The 27,790-nt window shown below is 45.8% G+C and overlaps 1 protein-coding gene across 14 annotated transcripts in view; it reads right to left on the bottom strand.

The window, feature by feature from the left end:
• Mapk8ip3 (mitogen-activated protein kinase 8 interacting protein 3) overlaps positions 1 to 27,437 on the bottom strand; it is a 42,925-nt gene extending 15,488 nt beyond the window's left edge. For 3 of the 14 annotated variants that reach the window (XM_050136805.1, XM_050136824.1, XM_050136853.1), the window contains exons 1-9: positions 26,983 to 27,436; positions 16,484 to 16,604; positions 13,741 to 13,811; positions 13,408 to 13,499; positions 8,862 to 8,885; positions 5,822 to 5,966; positions 1,998 to 2,244; positions 1,029 to 1,131; positions 418 to 536 (exon numbers count right to left, since the gene is read on the bottom strand). In XM_050136805.1, coding sequence (XP_049992762.1) covers positions 418 to 536; positions 1,029 to 1,131; positions 1,998 to 2,244; positions 5,822 to 5,966; positions 8,862 to 8,885; positions 13,408 to 13,499; positions 13,741 to 13,811; positions 16,484 to 16,604; positions 26,983 to 27,300 — 1,240 coding nt within the window. In that variant the 5' untranslated portion in view covers positions 27,301 to 27,436. The other 11 variants (XM_050136815.1, XM_050136844.1, XM_050136918.1 and 8 more) reach the window with 8 other exon arrangements.
• Positions 27,438 to 27,790: the final 353 nt, after the last annotated feature.

Raw genomic sequence — 27,790 nt, 5'->3', positions numbered from 1 at the left:
AATCTGCTTAGAACTGGATGTGGAGACCTGTGGGAGAAGCTTATCCCTTTCCCTAGCACATAGAGGGGTGGCCCCAGAGTCACCCAGGAATGGCTGCCATGGTGTGTGCTAGAACTGCTACCCAAGATCTAGAGCTTTTCCCAGTGTGGCACTACTCCTAACACTCAGCTGCCCACATTCAGGGGACATCAAATGCCAGCAGTATAACTCTTGAATAAATTAAAAACTATAAACAGAGACTTTAGGGGATATTCATAGAATAAAGATTTACCTCAGTAAAATTATGAAATAAAAGTCCTCAGTCCAAAGGAGCAAAACACCCTTCATCATAAGTTAAAAAACAAAAAACAAAACAACAACAAAATTAACAGAGTCCAAGTGTCAAAGAGTCATAGGTGATAGATAGGCTGTGTTTACCTAGGAGGTCGGCTCCCTCATCCACATCCCCGATGACCTCAGACCCTGCTGTAGATAGTTCATGATACAGGGAGTCAGTGTTGATGCCAAAAGCTTTGTTTACGATTCCCTGGGTTGGGCTGCTGGGATACACAGAAAGAACAGTTAGTAACAGTATTGCAGAACCACCTGGCAGTAACCCTCCAAGCCTGTGTTAAGAGTCTGCAAAGGAACTGTCTCCAAAAGCCCAGATAAATTTAGGAAGCGGGGCTTAGTGGGAGGAAATGAGATTACAGAGGGTATGCATTTCAAGGTCCTAGTAGGACCTCAGCCCTTCCTCCATGCCCTAGGCTCCAAAAAGTAGGCAATCTTCTCACCTCATGCTTCCTTCAGAAACACTGTGTTACCACAGGCCCAAAAGCCAAAGCCCTGAAACTTGAAGGTGTAGGTAAAAAATCAACTTTTTGTTTTGTTTTTTTTTTGGGGGGACAAGGGTCCTCTGAGACAGCCCTGGCTGTTCCAGAACTCACTATTTTGCCGCAGGGCTAGGAAGCTGACTGATATACCTAGTCAATGACAACTCTCCCCCAAAGGCACTCTGAATCTCATCCAGGGCCTGGCTGAGTGAGCACCTGCTTCCTGTGCGGTCCAGACGGGTTTCCGGACAGACATCCAGCTCTGGGGTAGAGTCGATAATGTCTTGAACATCAGACCACTCATCACTGCTGCCCATACCTAGCACAGAACACAGGAGACCTGGTGTCAGGGGACAACCTGAAGCCTCTGCCCTATTCATAAAGGCTACCTGGTCTGCATCTTTAGTATTCACACTAGTTTCCACTACATAGGACTGCCAAAAGAGTTCTCCTCATACTGGTCAGGTAGAAGGAGACTCCAGGACCCAAAATAGATACACACTACTGAGGGTAGATTCCACTCCCTGCCCTGTGTGACAGCATTTAGAAACTGGGTATTTTTGTTTGTTTGTTTTGTTCTTCCAGACAGGGCCCTGGCCATCCTACCACTTGATTTGAAGGCCAGGTTGGCCTTGAACTCTCCTGAGTGTTGGCATCAAAGGAGTGCACCACTACCACCTGGTGAAAACTGGGTCGTTTAATATTTACTTTATTTTATTTTTGAGATAAGAGTCTGATATGCTCAAGCTAGTCTTAAACTTCTGATCCTCCCACCTCAACCTCCCAAGAGCTAGGATTACATGTGTATGCCACCATGCTCAGCTTGGAGTCTGGTCCTTAAGGTTGTGACCAAGGTAAAAGGAGGCCACTTGGCTCACCTTACTCCACAGGGGTCCCTATGAGATCAAAGGACAGATACCATAAAGACACAAGGAGGTGGTGCTCTGTAAGCCCAGAAAGGAGGACCTCTGCACAGAGTAGGCCTGTCTGCGCCTTCCTGGTCATTCTACGTCTAGGACAGTTATTTAAACTGCCTACCTGTGGTATTTGTTATGGAAGCCTTAGCTATTATATTTGCTCAGGCTAAAACCCAAAGAGGAAGAAACACCTCCCAGGTGTGGGCAGCAGATATGTGACCTTCCCTGGTGATGGGATGGCTTGTTGTGCATTGGACAGACTACATACCGATGCTGACGTTCCTCATCTCCTGGGTAACCTGGACCTCCATGTTGCGGCTGTTGCGCTTCTCTCGGGCCCGCTTGTTGTTCTTTGTGACACTGCCATAATCCCCCAGGGGCTGTAGGCTCTCATTGAGTGGTGTAACTGCTGCTGAGGGCACGGAGGACGTGGGTGTGTTGGACTTGGTACCTGTGGTACTGGGAGTAGCAGCTGCTGAGGACTGGCCTGACTCAGACATCTCATCATTTGGACACTAGAGCCAAACAGAGAAAGGAGGAAGAACATCATAGTAGGCCATTGTGCTATGGTTAAAGTGGCTGCTGAGACCCCATGGCTCTGCTTCTCTGTTACATGGCTATGACCAAATAACACTGTGTCCACCTGCAGAGGCAGGGGTGTCCTTTTGGCCTAATTACTCCTAGCAGGGCGGTGGTGGCGCACGCCTTTAATCCCAGCACTTGGGAGGCAGAGGCAGGCGGATCTCTGTGAGTTCGAGACCAGCCTGGTCTACAAGAGCTAGTTCCAGGACAGGCTCCAAAACCACAGAGAAACCCTGTCTCGAAAAACCAAAAAATAAAAATAAAAAAATAAAAAAAATTACTCCTGAACAATGATGCTCACTCATATCTGCCTCTGATTTTCCAGAAGCAGCCACAAGTTCACAGAGTACAACATCTGCCATAGGACAGTCCAGCACAATCATGAGTGATGCCACACAGAGGACATGGCGGAAGACACAGTAGGTGAAGGTGACCTCTGCAGTTGTAGGTTGGTCGGAAACCAATGGCAGACTAGCATGGGGCAAAAAGGCTGTACCTAGGGATAAGAAAGTTGCTACCTGGCACTGGGTGAACAGGTTGTGCTGTACACTAAGCTACCTCATGACTACTGCCTTTTACCACCTCTAGGACATGGATGCTCAGCCCTGGCTGAGGACAGTGGTAGAGAGGACCACAGTGTTCTCTGACTGTGGCTGGGACTTCCATAAACAGATCCTGAGTACTTCTTTCACACATCAGTTGAACCAAAGTTTAGCCCTGAACGGCAATGCAAATTTTGCTTTAATAAAAAGAGCATTGTTCTGGAAGGAACCAGGCTCTTATAGAAGCCTGCTGCTAAACTTATACATCTTGTGAGGGAAAAAAAGTACTCATTGAAGTGCAAAGGCACTTCTACTGAAACAGGAAGCAGACATTTTTTATGCTCCTATTAGAGAATTTCAATAAAAAATTGTCCCCAAACATTCCTCTATTAACTAATATTGATGAATGCATATGACATGGACCTGAGTAGATGCTCGGGTCATTCCAGGAAGCAACTGGCCTTCAGAGCCCTTTGCTTCTCTGTTGGGAAGGCTAAGGAAAATGACTAAACATCACAGGTATGCATTGTACTGGCTTCTAGAGTCTTGTCTTCCAGAGAGTAGGCATGTCTTCAGAAGAGTGTTCTGTTGGGGAGGATGTTCACCAGGGTGTAATGAGGAAATAGAAGTATATGGCTCTGGACAGAACTGGGTAAATGCAGAGGTATGAACTAAATAGTGTACGCCTGAGTCTCATAGGTCAAAGCTGGTGCCCTTTTGTGGGTGCCTCTGCTCAACTCACTGGGTCAGTGCCAGGCCCTAGCATGAGTCTCTCAGTACTGGATACAGTCATTTCTTCAAACGACAAGGTTCTAGCTTTATCTACCAAGAGTCTTTATTTCCATATAAGCAATTGTGTAGGGATGCTTGGCAAAGGACTGCTCTCTTGTCAGAATTCATTGGCGCTCCCGGCATCAAGTACGTGAAGGCCAAGGATGCTGCTCTGTATCCTACAATGGCCGATGGTCCACAGCCAAACACAATTCAGTCCTAGCCAGCAGTGCTGAGGCAAGGAACCTAACACCAGCATGCAATCCAGCCATCTTGGAAATGGCTTTGTAACAAAATTCTAGCTCTGTATCTGGATCCAGCTTCTGTCCAATATGACAAGGAAGAAACATTTTTCTTCTTCACATCCTTGTGAATGCCAAGAGGTGAGCATGGTTCACATGGATCCTGAGATGTATCTCTCAAGACTTGTGCCTGCCCCTCTTCAGCGGCATCCAGGTGCCTTCCAGATGCAGACAACTGCTGCCGTCACCAAGGAAAAAGAAAAATCCAAGCAGGCCAGGAAAAAGCCAGGGCGTGAGTCCCACTCATTTCCAGACCTCCTTTCTCAAAGTCCATTTCCTCTGCCTATTGTAAAATGGGGGCATTTTGCCCCTGGGTTGTGCCTCCCCCAGTGTCCCCACTCTGTTATCCTACAGGGCCACACTTACCCAGGGGATACACCCCCCTGGCCACCACTTACCTAGGGCAAACCTCTCAACCTCCTAAACATCAACGGGGAGCAGTGACCTCCAAATGTATTGCAAAGAACCCACACTCTTAGCGATCATTCCTCACCATGAGTAGCCACAACTGTTTGGTTAAAACACTATAGTATATAAAAACAAAAAACAAAACAAAAAACAAACAAAAATTAAGAAATTAGAAAAACCTTAAAATTTGGAGCATGAAATAAAAAGAACTTAATGTAATTACTTTTAAAAAATAAGAAAAATCAAATAAAACACACAACAAACTAAAACATAAAACATTTGTGGTTTAAGAGAGAAAAACAACACAACACAGAAGAGACAGAAAAGACAGGGTAAGAAGAAAAGCCTGTAAAGCATGGGCTTGAGTGGGTTCCTGGAGCCAGGCTGGGCCAGGAATAAGCGCCCATGGCCTTCCTGTAGCTTCTGCAATGCTTAAGGGAAGCCTTCCCACAGGTCTGCTGTGAGGGAGAGTGAATGAGCAAGCGACTGAGCGTGAAAAGCTGGCATAATGGCAAGGCCATGTCTAGATGACCAGGGATAGCAAAATGCTTATGGGTCTTACTGCCTTTTCCTCAGGGCACATACACTGACAGGACAGTGAGACAGGGCACCGGTACCTGTCTAAGATATACTCATTGCCTAAAACAAGAACAGAAGCAGGGGGTCACTTTCTGACAGAGCCATCAGCACACAGCAGCCCCTGCAGGCAAGTTGGACACAGGCAGAACAGTCAGCCAAGAACAGCAGGAAATTTCAGAAGGTCTAGATTCTACATCCATCAAGTTCAGAGGCCCAAGAGTGTATGTCCCCAGTTCCCTCTGTGGGAACTTTCCACCAGACCCAGGGGCACCTCCTCCACCCCAGGAAGGCAGTCTCCCTTACCTGGCAATGTTGCAGCTACCTTCCAGACAGTCTAAGCACACAGACCCCTTGTACAGAAAATGACCTGGGGCCCTGAATAAATAACCTGGCCTTTTCTGGGCTCCATGTTTGGGATACATACCTGCAAGTGGTAGTATCTGCCTTCTCAACTTGTAGCTGAAGAACTATGACCAGAGTCAAGTAGAAAAGAGCCCAGGCCAAAAGCTATCTCAATATTTATGCCTCCTCCTAGCAGAAGCTTCCGATTCTAGACACTGAATGCCTGTAAAAGCCTTGAGAGTACCGTGTATCCTGGTACATCTAGTCAGAGAGAGGCATATATTTGGGGATATGTTCTGTTGTAGCTAAGTTCAGCCTTAATAAACATGGTGTCCTTGGCTGCAGTGTGGCCTGAGAAACAAAGGGGCTAGCCTGGACTCACAGGTGCTAGTGTGAGGTCAAACAGAGCAGGAAGCTCGTGCCTCCTGACACCCCAGCTCTGTTTCTTTGTCCTTGTCTTATGTCAGGATGGCATGAGTCAACTCAGGGAAAAGGGCAAGGACTGCAGTCCCCTGAATGGACATGGGATATCATGGGGACCCTTGCTACACCCATGGCTACAAAACCTGGTAGCTGGAGCTGGACTGCAGCTGGCCGAGGTCACTCAGGTGCCAGTGGTCCCCCGCAGGCACGAACTTGCCCCCCATCTGTGCACGTACCATGCCGTCAGCCAGGGGGAAGACATTCAGAGAGGTGGGACGCTCCTTCCTGCTGCAGTAGGAAGGAGATAAGCACAGGAGTGGACGGTTAGAGGGCGCTGTGAGAGAAGCAAAGGTCATTTCTTGGCACAGAGATAATGTCTGGTAGATGGCAATGTTTAAAGTGGCATTCCATACTCAACCACTAAGTATCATTTCCACACATTTGAAAACTATTTCTTAACTAGGACTCAGGTGTTTTTCGCTTCCATCATTTTTTATTTAATTTTTTAAAAAAATATTTTATGTGTATGGTTGTTTTGCCTGCATGTACATCTGAGCACATGCATGCCTAGTACAATGGAAGCCAGAAGAAGGCATTGGATTCCCTGGAACTGGAGTTACAGATGGTTGTGAGCTACCATGTGGATGCTGGGAATCAAACCTGGGTCCTCTAGAAGAACAGTCAGTGCTCTTAACCTATCAGCCACCTCTCCAGCTCTCCTATTTAAATTTTAAACAGAAATAGTGTCAGAGCTAACAATCCTAAAGCAATACCAACAAGAGCTTTTTTAAATACTTATTATTTTAAAATGCTGTATATAGGTGTTGTGTGTGGGTATATGCATGTGAGTCCAGGTGTCAGGTGAGTCCTCAAGGGAGTGTCAGATTCCATACAGCTAAAGGTATAGGCAGTTGTGAGCTGCCTGGTATATGTGCTGGGAATTGAACTCAGGTCCTTTGGAAGAGCAGTCTCTCCAGCCACACAACAATACCTTTATTCTCCCTTAACCAACTAGTTTGTTGGACTTTTGTGTGTAAGTCTCCACCTTGTATTTTTTATTTTATTTTATTGGTGTTTTGCCTGTATGTATGTTCATGTGAGGGTGTTGGATCCTGGAGTTATAGACAGTGTGAGCTGGAAATTGAACCTGAGTCCTCTGGAAGAGCAGTCAATGCTCTTAACCACTGAGCCATCTCTCCAGCCCTTCCACCTTTTATTTTGAGACAGGGTCTTCTACTGAACTCACCCACTTACTAGCCTACCAGCCAGCAAGCTTTGGGGATCTGAGCCCCCACTGGCCCATCTCCTCATAGCCCCTTCACAGGGCTTCTCATTGTGAGTGCCTTAACAGGACATGGTCAGAGCACTGCTGTGGTGACTGCTAGACTGTGATGGAGGACATGGTTTCTATGTGCAGATCCCCCCAGCCATTAGAGCTCACAGAAAACAGGTCCAAATCTAGAGAATGTGGTAAACTGAAGGTAAAGAGCAAAGCTCAAGCTCGTCCCCAAGATTCTCCACGAGCCATAAATAGTAAATAGTGGGGACAGATTCCAAAGCCATCCTGTCAGAGGCTGCCAATCAAGCAGGTCTGGCCAACCACAGGTCTAGGCAATACCACACTCCCAGGGCTCTGTCTAAACTGTTCAAAGCTATTCAGGTCAAGCATTAGTCTGGTCATGCCAAAACAACTAACACTGGGTGTTCAGCACTTAGAGACATGAGAGGGGAGGTGTCTTCCTCTGGGGTCGCAAGGAGCCATGTTCAGAGGTTACCAACACATACTCTAAAGCCAAGAAATGTATCCTTTCCTTAATGCATGAAGAATGCCAGAGGATGGGGAGGGCTAAGGGCAGTAGCACGCTCAGGAACTGCCTGTGGCTGGCCCTTCAGCTTGAGAAAGTATGAGTCTGGGCAGGGGTCTCTTGGTAGAGACTGGGCAGTTAGTCTGCCCTGCCCCAAACAACATTGTCTCCTGCAGTAAGGAGACCCTGGACTTTGCTGTTTTGTTGGCTTGTTATGGAAAGGATAGAAACCAAAGAGGCTGACTGAGTGTTACATGTGGGGACTATGGGTTGGGGTAGTGGAGGAATGCTCAGGGCTAAAGTGTCTCTGGAAGGCACTCTCCAATACCTAGCTTGCATGATTCCTCCATAAGGGGCATGCTGGGCTGATTAGTATTAAGTGGAAAGAATTCAGATGCTGAGCCCCAAGAGAGTTGGAGAGTTTATTTACTTGAACTTCCCTACCTCAGCCCTACTGACAAGATCTCACAAGTGCCAAGCCTCTGGGCCACTGAAAAGGCAGCATAGCCAGGGACCGGAGCAGGAGCTCATTAGCCCTGCCTGTTCCAGTAGGCTCCCAGCCTCCCTAACCATATTGTGCCCCCATGGGGAAGACCCTTGGGCCTAGCTCTGACCCCATTAAGTACTCTTACTCTTGATCCTGGGTGAGAAGAACATAACATGTTCCTAGTCCTTGTCCTTAAGCTAATGATGCCTCTTCCGCTCCTCTCCTTTAGATGCTTACAGGATGAGAACAGGTGAGGTGGCTCTTGTCTCAGAGGACAGAAAACTCATACATTGCAGATGATTAAATCCCCAGCTTAAGATGTTTCTACTGGTCTGCCATCTCCCAAAACAGGGCAAGTTGAAACTTCAGCCACACACTGCTCTCAGAGGCTGGAGTCTATAGCATGATTTCGTCTGTGATATTTCATCTGTAGATATTTCTTGAGTGTTGGGTAGAACCTGAAACCTAGAAAACTCAGGGAACTCTTGCTCTGACAACAATGTGTGGCTATGCTGAGATATCCACTAAAGTCTGTACTTATTTTTTTTTTAGTATTTATTTATTTATTATGTATACAATATTCTGTCTGTGTGTATGTCTGCAGGCCAGAAGAGGGCACCAGATCTCATTACAGATGGTTGTGAGCCACCATGTGGTTGCCAGGAATTGAACTCAGGACTTTTGGAAGAGCAGGCAATGCTCTTAACCTCTGAGCCATCTCTCCAGCCCCCAAGTCTGTACTTCTTGAGTCTTGTGAATATACAGCTGCAGGTCATCAAAAACACCTGTGACTTCAATCAACATAATCACTGTCCTAATTCTTCCCTCAGACAACCCCAATCCTCACAGTGACCCTAGCACTGCAGTGGGCAAAGACCAGCAGGCTTTTACCTTTTCCTCCACGACTGGCGAGGACTGCAAGCAGCAACAGACATGGCCAGCACACAGCACAGCAGCAACAGCACAGAGGGCAGGACAAGAAGACCATATTAGAGAATGAAGGGCAGACTGGCAATAACTATGCATGTATTCATAGGGAAAGCATGAACATGATGATGGTGAGATATCTGGACCCCATCATGTGTTCCCCTCTACACAAACAGTTATACACAGTATCTACAGGAATAGACACACGGGATATGGATCTTTGTGGTTTTGACAAAAGACCATAGGATGTGACCTACTAAACAGGTAGCAGCAGGTGGGCAGGCACAGGGCTTATCACAAATACCTAGCACACATGTGCACACAGGATGAGAGCACAGAGACACACAGGCTCCACCCACATCTGCAGCAATGGTTCAAGACCAGCCCAGCCAGTGTTTGAGATTCCACTGAGTTCGTTCCACACATACAAGATTCTGAAAACCACGCCAGGAGTGCAGGAAAAGGCCACATGTACCATAAGTGACCAGCACCTCAGACTCAGGAGGATTAAAGACATTATACAGTCCCTGTGGCGAGTTGGAAGAGTCTGAGCTCAGAGGGGACCAACTTAAATATCTGACACAAAGGACACAAAGCATCCTCCCACCTCAACCCAAGGGCAGAGCTTTGGCAATATTTAAGTACAATCCCTAATCCCAGCACTCAGGAGGCAGAGGCAGGTGGATCTCTGTGAGTTCGAGGCCAGCCTGGTCTACAAGAGCTAGTTCCAGGATAGGAACCAAAAAGCTACGGAGAAACCCTGTCTCGAAAATAAAAAAATAAAAAAAAAGTACAATCTCCCCTGTTACAGTGCACACACTTGGGAAGGGTTCTTTCTTCACCTCAACTAGCCCATTACTCTGGGTCAAGATAGCTGCTGTCCATGTCTGGGGCCCTGCACTGCCTTGTTCCCTCCCAGCTGGGGTTTAGACCATGGGAGACAGATTAGTTTCTTTAATTACTTGCTAACGACAGAAGGAAGGGAGTCTTTGGGTTGAGAAACTTTAGTGGCACTGTCCAGGGTGATGGTTAGAGACCAGAGGTGAGCATTAGCACAGTCTACCCACCCCAGTCTACACAAACCTGATAACAGGTCCATTCTCCTATGCTGTGGAGACTAGTATAGAAGACTAACAATGGGGTCAGGAGACAAAGGCAACAAGGATGCCTATACCTTGGGTCTTGGGGAATTCCACGGGCAGATCAGGCAGATCAAATCAAGTGCCTGAGTGTTTTTTTTTTTTTTTTTTTTTTTTTGGTTTTTCGAGACAGGGTTTCTCTGTGGTTTTGGAGCCTGTCCTGGAACTAGCTCTTATAGACCAGGCTAGTCTCGAACTCACAGAGATCTGCCTGCCCCTGCCTCCCGGGTGCTGGGATTAATCCAGAGTTTGATCTTGAAGTAAAACAAGACTTCCTGGTCAGACTGGAGAATCCCATTTGTCAAACAACAGAAAAGGCCATGAAGGCTTTTTGGGGTTCTAGAAGGCATAGAAAAAAAGGCCCTCCTAGGCAGCCACCTACTATGGGTGTCATTCTTATTCTTGGCACCAGAGGTCCTGTGCTGCCCAGAGAACAAAATGGCCACAGACAGAGGAGATTTACAGATCCACGTCTCATAAAACATGTCAAAAGCATTCTAGTTCTCTTAGGGAAGAAAGGACAGGAAACAACACCAGTTCAAGCGCCCTAAACTCCTCTCAGGTAGGAAACATGCTTGCTACAGCCTGGTTGCCTGGAGATGAAGGGAGAAACCAGTGATAAAAGTAGAGGCTCTGGACACCCAGCTGTGTAGACTGTGTAGAGCTGTGGCTCCCACAGAACACCTGGACAAGTTCCTGGACAGGCCTCCATTCCTTCACCCAGTAGACATCCATAGCAAAGCACACTGCCTGAAGCTGGGGGGTTTCTTTTCCAAAGGAAAAACAGGTAACCTAGCCTGGCCCATGGTGATGATCAGAGTCTTCAGAGGTCAGTTTCACCAGCTACATGGCTTTCAACACAGTCCAGCTTTGGTTTTGGCTGAGCTCACAGGATCCTAGGTATCCATTTCTGCAGAGCCACAGGACCTGTGACACAGATACTATGCATTCAGTCTGCACTCCTAGGTTAAGTCATGTTGCCCAGCTTCTTTGTGATACATTGGGCATGTTTCCCCCACATTTTCAATCATAAAACTGCAAAGCAATTCTCTTTTCTCTTTTCTTTTTTTGTTTTGTTTTTTAAAACAGTGTTTTACGCTGTGGCCTAAGCTACCCAGGAACTTACTATGTAATTTCAGCTGGCCTTTAACATGGGTTTTCCTATTGCCACCACTCCCAAGTGCTCAGATTACAGACTTGAGCCATCATGCCTGGCTCCAAGGTGTTTTCCTGAAGAACATACTGGCAAGAGACTGCCACAAGGTTCTGGAATGTTGCAGTTCTATACAAAGATGCCAAACCTCCCAATCCCTACACTAAACTCAGATACCATCTCTGCTCCCTTAAAGATCACTGATTACAAGATAAGTCTGGTAACCTGGAATTTTCTGAGGGCACAGTGTTAAGATGTAACAGTTTATAAAGAAGGAGAATCTTTCTGGGCCAGCAACTGACAGTATGAAGTTCAATATTTCTACTTTTCAGCAATAATAAACTGCCAGGATTATATCTCACCAAAATTTCATCTATATTGTCTAATTCTTAGAGATTGGGATCAAACTGCTTGTACCTGTCTATAGACCAGAACTGACTATAAATACTGCACTCTACTTCCTGCTAGAAGTAGCAGCACTGTGTCAGAGAACACACACCCAGCCCCTCCCTACCTTCCTCAGGCCTAACAGATCTGAATAAGTGCAGTTTTGTTTTCCTGTCAGAGATCTAGCATGCTGAAGAGGACAGCTTTGCCAGTCACTCAGAAAGTGGTTGATGAAGCCCAGAACTCTATATTCTGAACCTTCTCATTTGCAGATATAATGCAAAGAACAGGCAAGCAAGAGGAAAGTGCAGTCTTATTGTGAAGTGACTAGAGGCTTTCTCTGGTCCAGACCTGGTTTCAAAAGGTTCAGTTGTAGAAACCTGGAACAATAGAGCAAGGGTGATACCTGGTTCAATGTGTGGTTCTAGCACCTCCCACACTCGACTAATGTCATCTCTAATCACTCAACTCTCAAGCTGGTGACTCCCTCGAGGAAACCTCTGGTACTTGCTCTCTAGATCTCCAGACTCAAGACATAGAAAGTAGTAAAGAACCCACACTTAGCAGGGTTCTCCCTAATGTTTGAGTAAAACCAGCACCAAGCCAGGCAGTGGTGGCAGTATACCTTTAATCCCAGCACTTGGGAGGCAGAGACAGGTAGATCTCTGTGAGTTCGAGGCCAGCCTGATCTACAGAGTGAGTTTCAGGGCAGGCTCCAAAGTTACAGAGAGAGAGAAAAACCCTGTCCCAAACAAACAAAATAAAACAAAACAAATAATCCAGCACCAGATCCTGAACTTGGGCCTAACAAGGACCTGGGGGTGGTGAGATCTGTGGACATTATTCTACCCTGCATGAGGTGCAGGGACAGGGGCTGAGCAAGGTGGCCCATCATTCTCCTAATAGTTGATTAATAATAGTATATTCTAGAGCAGAGGTGTCCAACTTTGAATTTGCTATATGATGCTGTCACCTACAAATGTGTTGGCTGCATTTGTAGCTATCTTAGAACCCATGTGGTCTATGGGCCAAAGGCTAGACATGCCAGTTTTAGAACACAGATGAAGAACAACACTAAGCTACTGCCCCACGGGGACTATGTACATATATTATGATCTTAGTTTTAGATTCCACAACTCATCTGGATTATACTCTATCAGATGATATATACATCATAATAAATAAGAAAATAAGGTAGAGGGGGCTGGAGAGATGGCTCAGAGGTTAAGAGCACTGGCTGCTCTTCCAGAGGTCCTGATTTCAATTCCCAGCAACCACATGGTGGCTCACAACCATCTGTAAAGAGATCTAGCACCATCTCCTGGCGAGTATATATATAATAAATAAATTTAAAAAAAATAAAAATAAAAAAAAAAAAGAAAAGAAAAGAAGGTAGAAAGTGTTGGGTGACTTAAAGACCCCATACTTCAGAGACACATTATCAGGTCACGGTCTCCAAGCACTTCTGAAAGGATGCTGTGCAGATCCTCCTGGTCCCTTCCACTGCTTTCTAGGCAGGGGTTCCGATGGGGGATTAGAGCACCATTGAGTTAAATCTTGATCAAGAGCCTGCCCTTTGGCTCAAACCCCACAGGATGCAAATAGCTATGAAAGCACTAAATGGCAAGTTTTCAAATATATTTTAGTAAGTAGGAAAATTTGCAAAATCAGAATCAATAAAGAACAAAAAGAGACTGCATACAGTCTTCCTGAGCTTCAGACACAGACCTGGGACTCAGCAGAAGGTAAAGCCAGCAGTGACAGCAGAAGCCATACCCGTACCTTTATGCACATTCCCGCCCACCAGGCCATGCCCAGCCAGTCCACCTACCTCCGCCCTGGCAGGCTGCTCTCTGTCTGGCCACTACTCCCAACTTGCTGCATCTTGGATCTTTCAATGTGTTCCACGTAGGTCTGGATCATCTGTCAAGAGGGGCTCCCTGTTAGTGTCACCCACAGAACTCCCAATGCTAAAGCTTAGAAGTGCTGTGCTTAGATAAAACAGCTCATTTAGGGAACAAGAATCTAAGGAACAAGAGTAGACAGCTTTCTACCAAATAATGAAGGCATTAGAAGAAGGGACCAAAGATCAGTAGTAAATGCTAAGTGCAGCCGCAGTAGTTAATACCCGCTCTCAGCCCAAAAGGCTGCCCACTCGCACTACCTCTGTGTGCCGCTGGTGTAGGGCATTGTACTCCTTCTTCATCTCCGATTCCCGTTCCTCCAATCTGGAAACTGGAAAACACAACCACAGTGTCAGCTGCACAGTCCAGCCTTCATAGCTCAGTACATATCCTCTGGACTGTAACCAAACCCTGGCACATGGCACAGCAGGGCAGCACTTTGTGCGGAGAAAGACTGGTTTGTTCTTGTTAAGAGTACCAGAAATAGAATATGATTGGCTGGTCAATATAAATGGCATGTAGAATGTGCCACACGTATAAGAATGTTCAATCCCACTGTAAAGGAAACCAGGATGGGTGGAACTTAACTGCTCGGGACAGTCAAATGTTTCCAAAATAGGCAAAACCCATAGCATGTGCCATGGGTAGGTGGAAGTGAGAACACGGGCGGACTACTTGCCTAGTATGATGAACAAGACCCTGGGTTCCATCCCCAATGCCCCTAAAATAAGTGCACAGAAGAACCAGAGACACCTACACACCACACATGGAGTCCAAGAACACCAGCAACCAATGCATATGGGGCCCAGGGACATCAGAACCCAATACATATGACCTAGGGACACCAGCACCCAACACAGACACCAACATCCAAAGCCCATAACTTAGAATTTTCTCTAGTACCTAGCACACATGTGACTTATAGATACTAGTACCCAACCTACACATGACTTATACACTGGCACAGAACACGTGACTTATATACATGACTTACAGACATTGGTGCACCATATACATGACTTACACAAACTAATACAGCATACACTTAAATAGCTGCCCAAGATTCAAAAAGTCTACCCATGTCAGGTGTGTTCAAACACAGTCTGTCTCTGCCCCTGCCTGTTTATATGTGTTTCTGGAAGGAACCAGTATTAGACCTCAGGACCTCCCTGCAGGCCCTTGTTGGATGTCTGTGCAGCTAGTGTCTGGTTGGCAGTTTCCATTTGGCTCTCAGGTCTCATGCTAGCCTACAGAATCACCACCTACTAATCTCAGTTGGCATTTTTTCCTTTCAAAGAAAAGAGTAAATTTTCATATGTGAAACACTCTAATCAAAAGGAAAGTCACAGCACCTGTGTAAATAAAAGGTTTATTGTACACGACCAAAATAGGCCTTTAGATTTACTTCCTGTTTGCAAACACTAGCATGTGTAGAAAGGGCCTGCCCACTGTTTACCCGCAAACTCATGCTTAGCAGGGTGCTAGTCTAGCACAGTACCTCTGAGACTCAGCCTTGAAATAGGTCAAACCTACCCTATTAGGTCAGTTTTTCTTTCCTCCCAATTCAATTGTAATTTCACAGAGAAATGAAGGTAGTTGTTTCTCAAAGTAACCAAATAAAGTGGCAAATGCATTTTAGTCACTGAAATTTTGAATTATAAAAAATACTGAAGCCAGGTATGGTGGCACACACCTTTAATACCAGCCCTTGGGAGGCTGAAGTAGGCAGATCTCTGTGAGTTTGAGGCCAGCCTGGTCTACAGAGCAAGTTCCAAGACAGTCAGGGCTATACAGAAAAATCCTGTCTCAAAAATGCCAAAAAACAAAAAAAGACTGAACAGATGGCTGTAACAGTAACCTTATAGTTTAAGTATAGTTTTTTAAAATATTTATTGGTCATAAATAGATATTGCTTTCTTTTAAGATTTATTTATTATGTAGAGTATTCTGCCCTTGTGTATGCCTGCAAGCCAGAAGAGGGCACCAGATCTCATTACAGATGATTGTGAACAACTGTGTGGTTGCTGGGAGTTGAACTTAAGACCTCTGGAAGAACAGTCAGTGCTCTTAAGCTCTAAGCCATCTCTCCAGCCCTTAAGTATAATTGTAAAGATTTCTTATTATCTTAAACCATGTATATGTAGGAGTGGGGTAGAAGGTTGTGCTCATTAGTGCAGGTGTCTGAGGAGGGTAGGGACAGCAGAACCTTCTGGAACTGGAGTTACAGGTCCTCTGGAAGACTAGCACATAATCTTTTTTTAAAATTTTAATTTATTTAAAAACAAAACAAAACTATCTTTTACATGTCAAATCCATTTTCCATTCCCTCCCCCCCTCCTGCTCCCTCCACCTTCCCCCAGCAGTACACAATCTTAGTAACTGATCTCCAGCCCCTTAGTACAGCTTTAGAAATTAAAATAATTGTTTTTATAGTATTTTTTTTAATTTTTAAAAGCACCTTTTCACCTTTCCTACAGATACCTTTGGCCGGAATTTGGGGAAGGGGAAAACCTAGCTTGATGGTTAGTCCTGACCTACTCTGGGCTGAGGTTTGAGGAGAGCAGCAGGCAGGTGGCTAGTACTTGCAAACAAGAAGCAAAGCTAAAGGTCTGTAGTGATTGTCACTACAACAGTGCCTCCGTCAGTACACTAATCTTTAGCTTTACAAACAGCAGTCAGGGCCCAAGGCCACGGTGCTTTGTTCCTCAGAACCACAGGAGGACCTAGGGTATGAATGTTTTGTTATTTATAGTCAGATTACACAGTAAAACAAGTGTGTTATGCCACAAAGACTTTATTTCCACAAAGGATTGAGGCTGATTATGGAAATACAGTTGTGTGATGAGACAGAGCAAACAGCTGAAAATCAGGGTGAAATGAAAATAAAGCCAACCACTCACCTTAGGCACCCACCCCCTTTAATCAACAATTTGTGTATTCCTCCCAAGATCAGTCTTAGAATATACATGCAGTCCCAACTAATGGCTCCTGCTAGCTACTTACTCTGATCTGCATAGTTTTTGGCCTTTAGCTCCAGCTGACGTGTCTGAAACTCATAATGTTCTACCTGGATCTGTAGTTCTTTCTTCTCCTGCTCCAAGGCATCTTCAAATTCAATGAATTTCTATGCATGGGAAAGACAAAAGATCAGAAGGTGACAGCCGCCCTTTACATGAAAAAGCCCAAGTCAAGAACCCAAGAATCTAGAGACAGTTTGAGGTCACAGCTGACCAGTGGTGGGTTTCCACTAGATTCTGTTCCCTACCCCTTCATGCTGCCTTTCCCCATCTGTAGAGACATCACAGATAAACCCTGACAAGAAGCAAGAGAACACTCCAAGAATGAGTGACTAGAACCTGTGGCCAGCTAATACCATTCCTGATGACGTCTGCCTTCAAAGACCTTTCCAGGGCCGCATGAGCAGTAGTAAGGCCCATGATCAGCTAATGTTCAGAAATTTTCAGTAAGTTCTGAACACTGGGCTCTACAAATGATGTGGCCCATCTTGGTCTGCAATCAAGTGGGTTTTTTGTTTTGGTTTTTCGAGACAGGGTTTCTCTGTCTAATAGCCCTAGCTGTCCTGAAACTCACTTTGCAGACCAGGCTGGTCTGGAACTCTGCCTCCTGAATGCTGGGATTAAAGGCATGTGCCATAACTACCTGGCAAATAGATTATTCTTGTCAGTATTAAACTTCTCAATGGCTGGGTGGTGGTGGCACACACCTTTAATCCCAGCACTCAAAAGGTAGAGACAGGTGAATCTCTATGAGTGAAGCCAGCCTGGTCCAAGATCGCCAGGGCTACACAGAGAAACCCTCTCTTGAATGAAAAACGAACCAATAAAACAAAAGAAAACTCCAACAACAACAAACAAACAAAACCCAAAACTTCTAAATGAAGAAAAGGCAACTTTTCATCTCCATTTCATTATTTATTTATCTCTTACTTTTATGTGGTTGTGTGAGCTATGTGTCCCACATGCAGGCAGGCTCCTAGGGAATCAGATTCCCCAGAACTGAAGTTACAGACAGTTGTGAGCTGACATATGGGTGCTGGGAATAGAACATGGTTCCTCTGGAAGAGTAGCCAGTGTTTTTAACCCCTGAGCCATCTCACCAACCCCATTAATCACCCCTTAGCTGAAGATCAATCATTTCTGAACTATAAAAAAAAGCACCACTCACTCAGTCTTTGAAAAAGCTTATCCTGTTGAGTTTCTGAGTCTAATGACCATCATCAACCAAGTGAAAAGAAACCTCTCTGCAAAACAAAAGATACCTAATCAGGCTCAAAGAGAAGTCACCACCCATGGCACGGACCCTTGGTATGGACATTGCCTCTGCAGAGGGCCAAGCTAAGGAACTAACACTGATGGACACCTGGTGTGACTCCTACAGCAGTAAGGATTGAAGAAGGAAGTGTGTGTAAAGCACTGAACAGAAAACTGTAATGTGTCCAAGAAATTCCATCTGTAGGAAGCATAAATACCTGGTGGGCTTTAAAGGCATAAAAAGCTTCTCAAAGGACATGAATATAAAGCGAACCTTGAATTTCAGGTGTTGGTTTCTGGCTGGGGTCAAGTTTCGTGTAATAACCCACCTACACCCACTGCACAACTGTCTGATCAGTCTGATGTCTCTCCTGCTGCAACCTGACCAAGGTCTCTGCGCTGGAGCACTGAGCTCCAGGGAAGGATGGGAGGATGACTCATCCCATATAGCCAGTGAGAGTGGAAAACCCCAGAGAAGGGGAGGAAGGAGCTGAGAGGGAAGAGACTGCATGCAGCCAGAAGGAAGTCAACTCAGGATTAAGGACATTGTACTCAAGTAAGCTGAAGGAAGAATACCCCATAGCCAGCAAAACGCAAGTGTCTTTGTGTGTATATGCATATATACAAACAATGAAAACAAGTGACTGTGAATCAACTGGATACAATTACCATATGAAGAACACACGTATACTAGTCAGCCTTTTTTAAAAAAGAATTCCATGAAATGAGATTGCTCTCTCATTTTACATGTAAAATATAAAAGGAAGATGTCAACTTTATATCCCTGTCAAACATAAAAAGAGACAACAAGAGTCAGTATTCAGGACTCTCAGGATGTAGAGTGCTGGCTACGCAATCTCTTACAATGGGACTCATGCGGCTGTTACAGCTTTCCTAAACCGCGCATGCTTTACTGGGAAGGTCAACCTTTTCTCTCTCACAGTTCTGTAGCCCAGGGACACCCATAGGAACTCATCTAGCATGTTAGAAGTGAATGCCAAGAGGAATCAAAAATCAGGTTCTTTTGCATAGGGGGAAAGAAAGGGAATAAATTTCCAAAAGAAAAAATGTGCCTTATTGATCTTTTGTCTTAAGGAAGCACACAGACAAGGAGCTGTGGGCAACATGGGCTGCTGCGCCTGTGCCATCACCTCTAGCTGCTTTCTGGCACCAATAGTGGCACCTATATCCATCAAGTATTATTCAGGGACAGTTGGGGTAGCAAATACTAACATTAGATGTTCCTTCAGGACCAACTTTACATCTTCCACACTGTAGAATTACCTAGGTCTGCCACACAAGAGTGCAGGTCCTGAGCTGGGAGGCTGGAGTTACAGACACTATGAGGAAGAACAGTGATATTTCTACATTCAATACTAGATGTGGACTAGTAATATGGCCATAGTTCAGGAATGCAGCAAGTGTTTCTCATATTCATGCTAAAAATCCATCTGAAACACCACAACAACTGATTTAATACACTCTGATTTTTAGGACAAGTAATCAAAGAAAAGAGTAAAATCACAGCACAGAAGTAGTGGCAAATGCCTTTAATCCTAGCACTTGGGAGGCAGAGATAGGTGGATCTTTGAGTTCAAGGACAGCCTGGTCTACAGAGTTCCAGGACAGATAGGGACACAGAGAGAATCCCTGTCTCAAAAAACTGGAAGGGAAAAGAAAAAAAAATATAATCACACCTGGTGCTTGAGGCCAGCCTCAGCAAAACAGTAACCTTGACACTAGCCTAGACTACATGAGCTCTTGTCTCAGAGTTAGAGAGACGGCTTGGTGGTTAAAACACTGGCTGCTCTTGCAGAGTATCTAGGGTTCAATTCCCAGCACCACCATGGCTTACAACTACCTGTAACTCTAGTCCCAGGTGATTTTTTTTGCCCTTTTTTGGCCTCCCTGGTTACCAGGCACACTGGCAGTTACACAGACACACATGCAGATGAAACACTAAGACACATAAAATGAATAAATTTAACAAACCAACCCATCCACCACAATAACAAGAAAAAAATGGGTGTGGCAGCTCATGCCTATAATCTAGGCCTTTGGATGTCAAAGACAGTAAGTACTACTGCAAATTCAAAGTCAAACTAGGCTAGAGAATAAGACTCTGTCTCAAAAAACTGGGAAAGAGGGCTAAGTGTGGTGTTTCATGCCTCTAAACTCAATACTTTAGAGGCAAAGAAAAGAAGATCTCTGTAAGTTCCAGGCAAACCTGGCCTACCTAATGAGTTCTAGGTCAACCAGTGCATACTAACCCAGCCAGGGCCGAACAGTGAAACCCTGTCTCCAAAAACCAACCAAATTAATAACAACAAAAGAGAAAGGAGGCGGGGAGGACAAAGGGTGATACAAGAGAGGTAAGAAAAATGAAGACAAAATGAAAATTTCAGTGTCTTTACTTCATGAAAATCTTCCTTGAGGTCGGGTTTGGGGGGAGTGCCTTTTTCAGGAAATTTTTATTTTCTGTGGCCCTTTCCCCAGTTTGGGCTGGTTTGTTTCTTCCAAATTTTTTTTTACTTATTTATTTTTTATTTTTTTCAAAACAGGATTTCTCTGTGTAACAGCCCTGGCTGTCCTAGAACTAGCTCTGTAGACCAGGTTGGCCTTGAACTCACTGAGATCTGCCTGCCTCAGCCTCCCAAGTATTGGGATTAAAGGCGAGCACCACCGCCTGGCAAAAACCTTTTTGTTTAGTATAGTATGTCATGCATGCACTTATGCGGCAGGTGCCCACAGAGTGCAGAAAAGGGCATCAGAGCTCCTGGAGCTAGAGTTACAGGTGGTTGTAAGCCATCCAATATGGGTGCTGGGAATTGAACTTGGGTCCTAAGCAAAACCAGTAGATGGTTTTTAACTACTGAGCCATCTCTACAGTCTCTTCAGCTGGTTTAGGCTTCCTAATCTGGCCCAGCTTTACCCACGATCTGATGTGATGACTACTAAGGAGATGTTGTAATGCCTCAGTTGACACAGGTGCTTGCTTTCAAGAAACAAGCATTTTAATGCCAGGGAGATGGCTCCATAGGTAAAACCTCTAGGCACAAAAGCCTGACAACCTGAGTTTGATCCCTGTAATCCACAAATAAGCTGGACATTGTGGTATGCATCTTAGGCAAGATGTGAGACAAAGACAGGAAAATCTGCCTTGTATATGGAGGACAGCAGCAGAAATAAGAGGGACCCTTCCTCAACAAGGTAGACAGAGAGAAGCATCTCTGGAAGAATTGTCTCTGATCTCCACATGCATGCTTGTGGCATGCACTTGCTTACTTTCATACAAGCCTCACTCATACACAGACACACACACTTTAAAAAACGGCAGCATTCTAAATTTGAGTCAGACAGAGTTATGGCTAAGTGTGTGTCTGCAGGAATGTGTGCTTTTCTGGGTGTTTGCTGAAAGAGAGAAGGGTCAGAAAAAGGCTAGGTAAGACAAAATGGAACAGGAGCCCAAATGAGGCAGAGAATGGAAGGAGTGACACTTAAAATCCATAGGAGACCTAAGAGGTTTATTGAGAAAGGCTGCTCCAAACATTTTCATAACAGGCGCAGCTTTGAATCTGTCCCTACTGATTTCAGGAATCTGTCAAACAAACATCACCAAATGGAGGAACATCCTTAAGGATAGAGCTATGTCACATTTAACTTGTTATCATGCCCCCTGTCTATGAAAGGTACTCAGTATGTCACAGGCAACAACTTCAACAAATCTCAAAATCATAAAGCTCAGTGAAAAGCCAGACAAGAGTATACCCTGCATAAGTTCACTTAAAGTTCTACTTTAACTGGAGTAAAGATGAAAGTTAAAGAAAGCAGGTAATCAATCAGTCACCTGTGGGTGAGGAGGCAGAGAAAAGCAGAGAAGGAGATCTGGGAGAACTAGAACAGTGGCCAAGACTTTAGAGTCTTACATGAGTGTTACAAATCACACTGGGCGCTAAGCATATGCAGTCAGTGTATGTCAATGAGACCTCGATAAGTGAGTTAACCTCTACTCCCAAAGACTAAAGGACAGTGAAGCTCAGTATCAGAGATTCAATCTTGTTTCCAGTAGCACAGCTATTTCTGGGCACTAGGGATTTCCTTAGCAGTCCTCTTCCCAGCCCAGTGAGAATTCATCACCTCCTGTGCTGTTTCCTAGACAGCTGGCACCCCTCACCCCACCATAACACAGTATTTCCTCCTACCTGATCTCCTATACAACTGTTTTAGATAGAGTCCTCTAACTGGAAAATGTCCACTGAAAAATAGCAACCTATGTTTTTTGTTTTTCAAGACAGGGTTTAATCTGTGAAACAGTATTGGCTGTCCTTGAACTCACTTTACAGACCAGGCTGGCCTCGAACTCACAGAAATCTGCCTACCTCTGCCTCCCTAGTGCTGGTATTTGAGGTGTGTGTCACCATGCCTGGCACAAACCTCTGTTGTTTTTTTGTTTGTTTTTAAAGATTTATTTAGTATGTATACACAACATTCTGCCTCGAAGTATGCTCACATGCCAGAGGAGGGCGCCAAATCTCAGTACAGATGGTTGTGAGCAGTCAGTACTCTTAACTGCTGGGCCATCTCTCCAGCCCCACATACCTATGTTTTAAGCACTTTCCTTTCTTGCCTGATGCTAACTTAAAAACATTGGTCACCTGCTCTTTTTTTTTATTATTTATTTATTTATTTATTTATTTATTTATTTATTATGTATACAATATTCTGCCTGTGTGTATGCCTGCAGGCCAGAAGAGGGCATCAGACCTCATTAAAGATGGTTGTGAGCCACCATATGGTTGCTGGGAATTGAACTCAGGACCTTTGGAAGAGCAGGCAATGCTCTTAACCTCTGAGCCATCTCTCCAGCCCTGGTCATCTGCTCTTATATGAAGTATTCAGCCAGACTACTCACACAGATAGATATACTGGTATGTTTGTCTTGGCCACATGTGTTTGTCTCAATTCAAGTTAAAAGGAATGAAAAGCAGAGGCTGAGTGTGTGGCTCAGTGGTAAAGAACTTGCTTACCGTGCTCTGAGGTCCTGTTTTCCATTCTCAGCACCAGAGAAAGAAAAAGGAATATAAAGCCCACTTTCACAGCTCCATGGGTCACAGTAAAAATGCTCAAAGGCTACTGTACTCAGTAGGTCCTGAGCTGGATAGTATAGAACAGGACAGGCCACCGTCACAGGAAGTAGTATGAGCCATCAGTGTGGAGAGAAATGCACAGAAAGAAAAAACTAGCTTTCTTTCCCTTCACACAGGACTAGTATCCCTCTGAGGGTACAGCTAGGGAAAAGAGATTAACTCCGGGGGACAAGCCAAACAATACTAAACTCTTCCGAGCTGGTACATGATGGGGAATATTCATGCTCTTCAGTACACTGTGAGATGCTAAAAATCAGGGGCAGTGGGAGGCAGAAGTGGCCTGATTAACTTTCCCAAGGTAGAGTGGTAGAAGCAGCACTTGGGAAGGTGGGAAGGCATACATATGAGGGTAGAAGAACAGGCCTCTTCCCACTTCAAGAGTAATCTGAGGAAAGGGTATCCTCTTGGGTCTGTGCCCCTTCAAGGCACCATCTTCCACATGACCAGGACGCTGCAACTGCAGTAGCTCTGGCTTTCTTTCTAGAGGACGGGTCTGATTACCAGGTCACATGAAAGCTAGACCAAGGCACACCCTAAAAAGTGACAGATCTACATGTTCATCATATATCAAGGTTGCAAAAAGCAGAAAATGAGGAACCATTTCAAATATAGGAGACTGCAGGGACATTGCAGGAGCCTTGGAGGAGGCCTTAGCAGGTTGACAGAGTGGGAAAAAAAGGCAACCTGGAAGAAAGCTCATGTTTGGGACTCTGGTGAAGAATATTTCTGCATGTTTTCTGTGCATTATTTCAAAACAAAGTTTTAAATGGCTGATTACTTAAATCTAGAATTTGGAAGAACTGACCTCTATTACAGGTCCTCAGCCCTGTAATCTGTGCTGCCACAGTGGTCTGGAGGCACCTTGGATTTCTGACACAGCAAGATATCACAATACATAACAGAGCTGTCCATCTAGGAGCTCAAGGCTCTAGTTGGCCAGCCCTGTGTTCTTGCTGGCTACACAGTTTCTATTTGTTACCTATTTGTTACCACCTTTTAGAGTTTCTCGGAACAAGGTGTCACTTAGGGGAAAGAGCCCTTGCCTAGCATGTACAAGCGTCTGGGCCCCACAGGGAGGAAAGGACTCTGCTTTCCTCCTGGACTCCAGTACTGCTATACTGGAACAACTCATGGAGGCAAAAAGAAAAGGCAGCTCTGACTACCAAAGCTTCACAGCTTCATTTATAAAAAATCAATGCTAGGAGCTGGGAATGTAGCTTGGCATTCAAGGGGACCTGGGCTTAATCTTTTAGTACATTAGGAAACAACTGCTCTTAATGTAACTGAAGAAACCACTTCAGTTTCTGGGGCTGAAAAGAAGGCTCAGTAGTTAAGAGCATTGGCTGTTCTTTCAAAGGACCTGGGTTCAATTCCTAGCATCCACATGGCAGCTCACAAACGCCTGTAACTCCAGTTCCAGGGAATCTGGTACCCTCATACTGACATACAAGCAGACAAAACACCAATGCACATAAAAATAAATCAAATATCTGAAAAAAAGAAAACACATCTATCTTATCCAAGCAGTGGTAAATTTACTATTTGTAATATAAAAATAAAAACACAAATTCCAGGTTTAGTGCATTAATTCACTTATGAAAGGTTCTATTCATTGAGTAGGCTTGGTGTTAAGGTATCCCCCAGTCTCCAATTAACCTCATACAAATGTTTTTCTATGAGTGGCTATTCTTGTTTAACTAGTAAAAACATAAATCTTGGCTCAAACTCTTCCATTTGGAGTCTTTCTTTGTGTAGCCACCACAGCCACATTATCAGTAAATGTCCAAAGAGCCCACCTGAGGTGCTTGAGATGCGCTAAAGAATGCTCCCCAGCACATTCTTTAGGGTGAAGATGACTTACAGGCAGTAAGAACACTAACACTCTGTCTCTCAAACATAATTTTCTTCCTATGATCGAAGTGCTTGTCCACTGCAAGGAAAAAGGCTGGCACAGTTAGCCGCACCTTTCTAATCCTTTACTCTTCCAGTGGGAAAGGGCTGAGGAATAAAAAATACTTTCTATTACAATCTTACTAATCAGTAACATCTCGATAGATCACAAGGCCCAAGCCAGGCCATTCAAGGCTGATGTGAAACTATATTAGGGACTCTGTCCTCGCTGCTAAATTCACCTTGCCACAGTTTTCTTTCTGGGACACCAATGGCCAACAGTGGAACTGTAGTGGAATGATTCACTACTGCTGGCAAAGACAGTTGTAATTGGAGGTCTGAAAGAGGCTGGAGAAAGTGTGTGCTTCCTAAGGGTGGGATGGCCAGACTAGAATCTGCAAACTCTACAGATGAGTCCCTCCTCCCAGGTCCTGAGTTCTAGAGAATGAACCACCTGGTATCAGAGTAAGAAGTGGAGGACTAAGATGTTTATTCTGTTTAAGAATTTTTAAAAGCCTATAGGGCGATGGTGGAACACATCTGTAATCCCAGCACTCAGGAGGCAGAGGCAGGCAGATCTCTGTGAGTTCAAGGCCCACCTGGTCTACAGAGCAAGTTATAGGACAGCCAGGGCTGCACAGAGAAACTGTCTTGAAAAACAAACATACAAACCAACAAAAATCCTTGAAGATTCTTTCTTCTCCAAAGACTGCTAGCAGCTCAGGTTATCTATCCACTGACTAAGACGGGACAGCAGTCTTCTGCCCCACGACGGTCGCATCCAGTGATGCACAGCTCCCAGCTTATCACACCCATCTGATCACAAGTCCCTGTCTAGACGAAGCTGGTCAGCAGCACATAGTAGTGTAGGTTGGTTTGTTTCTAACAGAACTGAAGATAATCACGCACTTCAAAATAGCTAGGATGCCAACTGTCCACAGCGTATAGTTGCTCTCTGGTGTTAACCTTATTGGAGGTCCCCCAAGGACACACTCCGGGCATTTGACAACAGCTTCCACCTCGCTGGCAGAGCAACTGCTCACTTCGGGCTTTGATCAGCTTCTCTAAAGAGCTGGTCCTGGTAGTGCTACCGGGCAAGCCGCATGTACGCTCCCCGCTCATCAGCGTGCGGTTAAACTGGAAGGCAGAGGCATCTTCCCTGGCAGCGGTGTCAACACCACATAGAGCAGGTGCCTGGTCCAGGCAGAGCCCATTTTTAACTAAAATGGTTTTTATCAGTCTTATGGCTGTTCACCTTCATGTTCTCCTTTTCCTCCACATCAGTGATCTCGACTATGTAGGTACAGAGGCAAGGGAGAGAAAAAAAAAATACCCGAATTCTCTGTCAAAGTAGCAAAAGTCCCCAGAGAGTTCAAGACAATGGAGAGTGATACCAGGCACAAGTCACAGCTCCAGGGTTGGGCTGAAAGGATCAAACGCTGCAGACTTCTGGGGAACTGCCCCACTATGCAGCAAAATGACCCCGAAGATAAAGCTCAGGCTGGTGCCAAGGTCTACCCTTTATTTTGGCCTGTCCTTTTGTCAGTAGTCAGTGTGTGACCTTGGTCTAGCCCCGACACTTTCTGGAGCCAGTTCCCTCCTCAAAAAAATGTCCGAGGTCACCCTGAGCCCTCCTCACATCCTAAGAACGTTGCCCCTACGCTGAGAACTTGAGGAAGCCAGTCGAGTGGGGCCTGTACATCCCAATTCAGAACAGCAGCATCTCAACTGCCAAAAGCAAAGCAAGCCACAGTAAGGAGGACTGATTCAATATAAACAAGCTTTAGCCTAACCCGGGCACGGGGCCACTAATTTTAGAAGCCAAAATATCAAAAAGGACTTTCAATCTCTGAGACTGTATCAACTTCACGGAAATTGAATTTATAAAGGGCCACTTCCCATCATAAACCGAAGAGCACTGACTTCCAGAATAGTAGACTCTCTGGGCTCTGCGATCATCTAGCGGTAGATGATCACAAAACTTGCTCAAAGCACTGGAGGAAGAAAAATCTGGATCCAGCAGGCGGCAGCCAAGGTCAGAGGAGAGCAGAACGGGGGCCGCGTCTCCCGGACTCTGCGTCCAAATTGACGGAGACAGCGGCACTTGCAGCGGCAGGATTCTGCCGGCCGCGCCGGACTGGCTGCACCACGCTCCCCACCCCGTCCCCCTCCGCGGCGGCCGGGGCCCACGCACCTCCTCGGCCTGTTTGCGCAGCGCCTTCTCGCGCTCGTATTGCGTGAGCAGCTGCTCGTTGTCCTCACGCAGGAGCTCCAGCTCCACCTCGTGCTCCTGGTTCTCGCTCAGCACCGAGTCCAGGTTCTCCAGCACGTTCACCACCAGCGGCATGAGCTCCTTGACCACCTCCTCGTCATAGCAGTGGATGAGGCGCTCGAACTCGCGGTAGATGGAGCCCGCCAGGCCCGACACACGCTCCGACATAACCGAGCCCGAGCAGTAGTCGTCTTGGTACACCACCACACCTCCGCCCTCGTCCATCTGGATCTCCATCATCGCGGCTATCGCCGCCGCCGCCAGCGCGGCTCGTTCCGGTGCCCGAGTCCACGGGCAGCTAGCACCTCAGACAGCCGCCACCTTAGGATGCGCCGCCGCCGCCGCCCAGGCCGCGCCCGTCACTCCCTTGCCGGAAGTCCCGCCTGGTCGCGGAGGTGGAGCCCCATCCTGCCCCGCCCTGAGTCGTGCGCCCTGACGCTAGAGGAAACGCGGCTGGGAAGTTTCCGGGGCGTCGCGGGTGGTGTTTGGCGGGGTGGGCTCGTTTAGGCTGCGGAGAACTGGCTGGTTCTGTGTCTCTGTCCGGTTTGTCTTCTGACTTTTGTAATACACTCTAGCCGACCTCGACGTCTTTGCGACGTGTGTCGCGTGCCCTGTTTCTGGCAGTTTCACACTGCTGTTGCTCAGTTCCAAGCATCTGCACCGCCCGCCGGGGCTCTAGGGTCCTTATGTGTAGCAGAACTTTGAAGCCGGAATATAAAGCGAGTCGAAC

This window comes from Alexandromys fortis, unplaced genomic scaffold (genome assembly GCF_014885135.2).
Source record: "Alexandromys fortis isolate MF-2015 unplaced genomic scaffold, M_Fortis_MF-2015_v1.1 scaffold_29, whole genome shotgun sequence".
NCBI classification, from domain to species: domain Eukaryota; kingdom Metazoa; phylum Chordata; class Mammalia; order Rodentia; family Cricetidae; genus Alexandromys; species Alexandromys fortis.
Note: the sequence above shows the minus strand (reverse complement) of the source record. Positions and strands in the feature narration are given on the sequence as shown.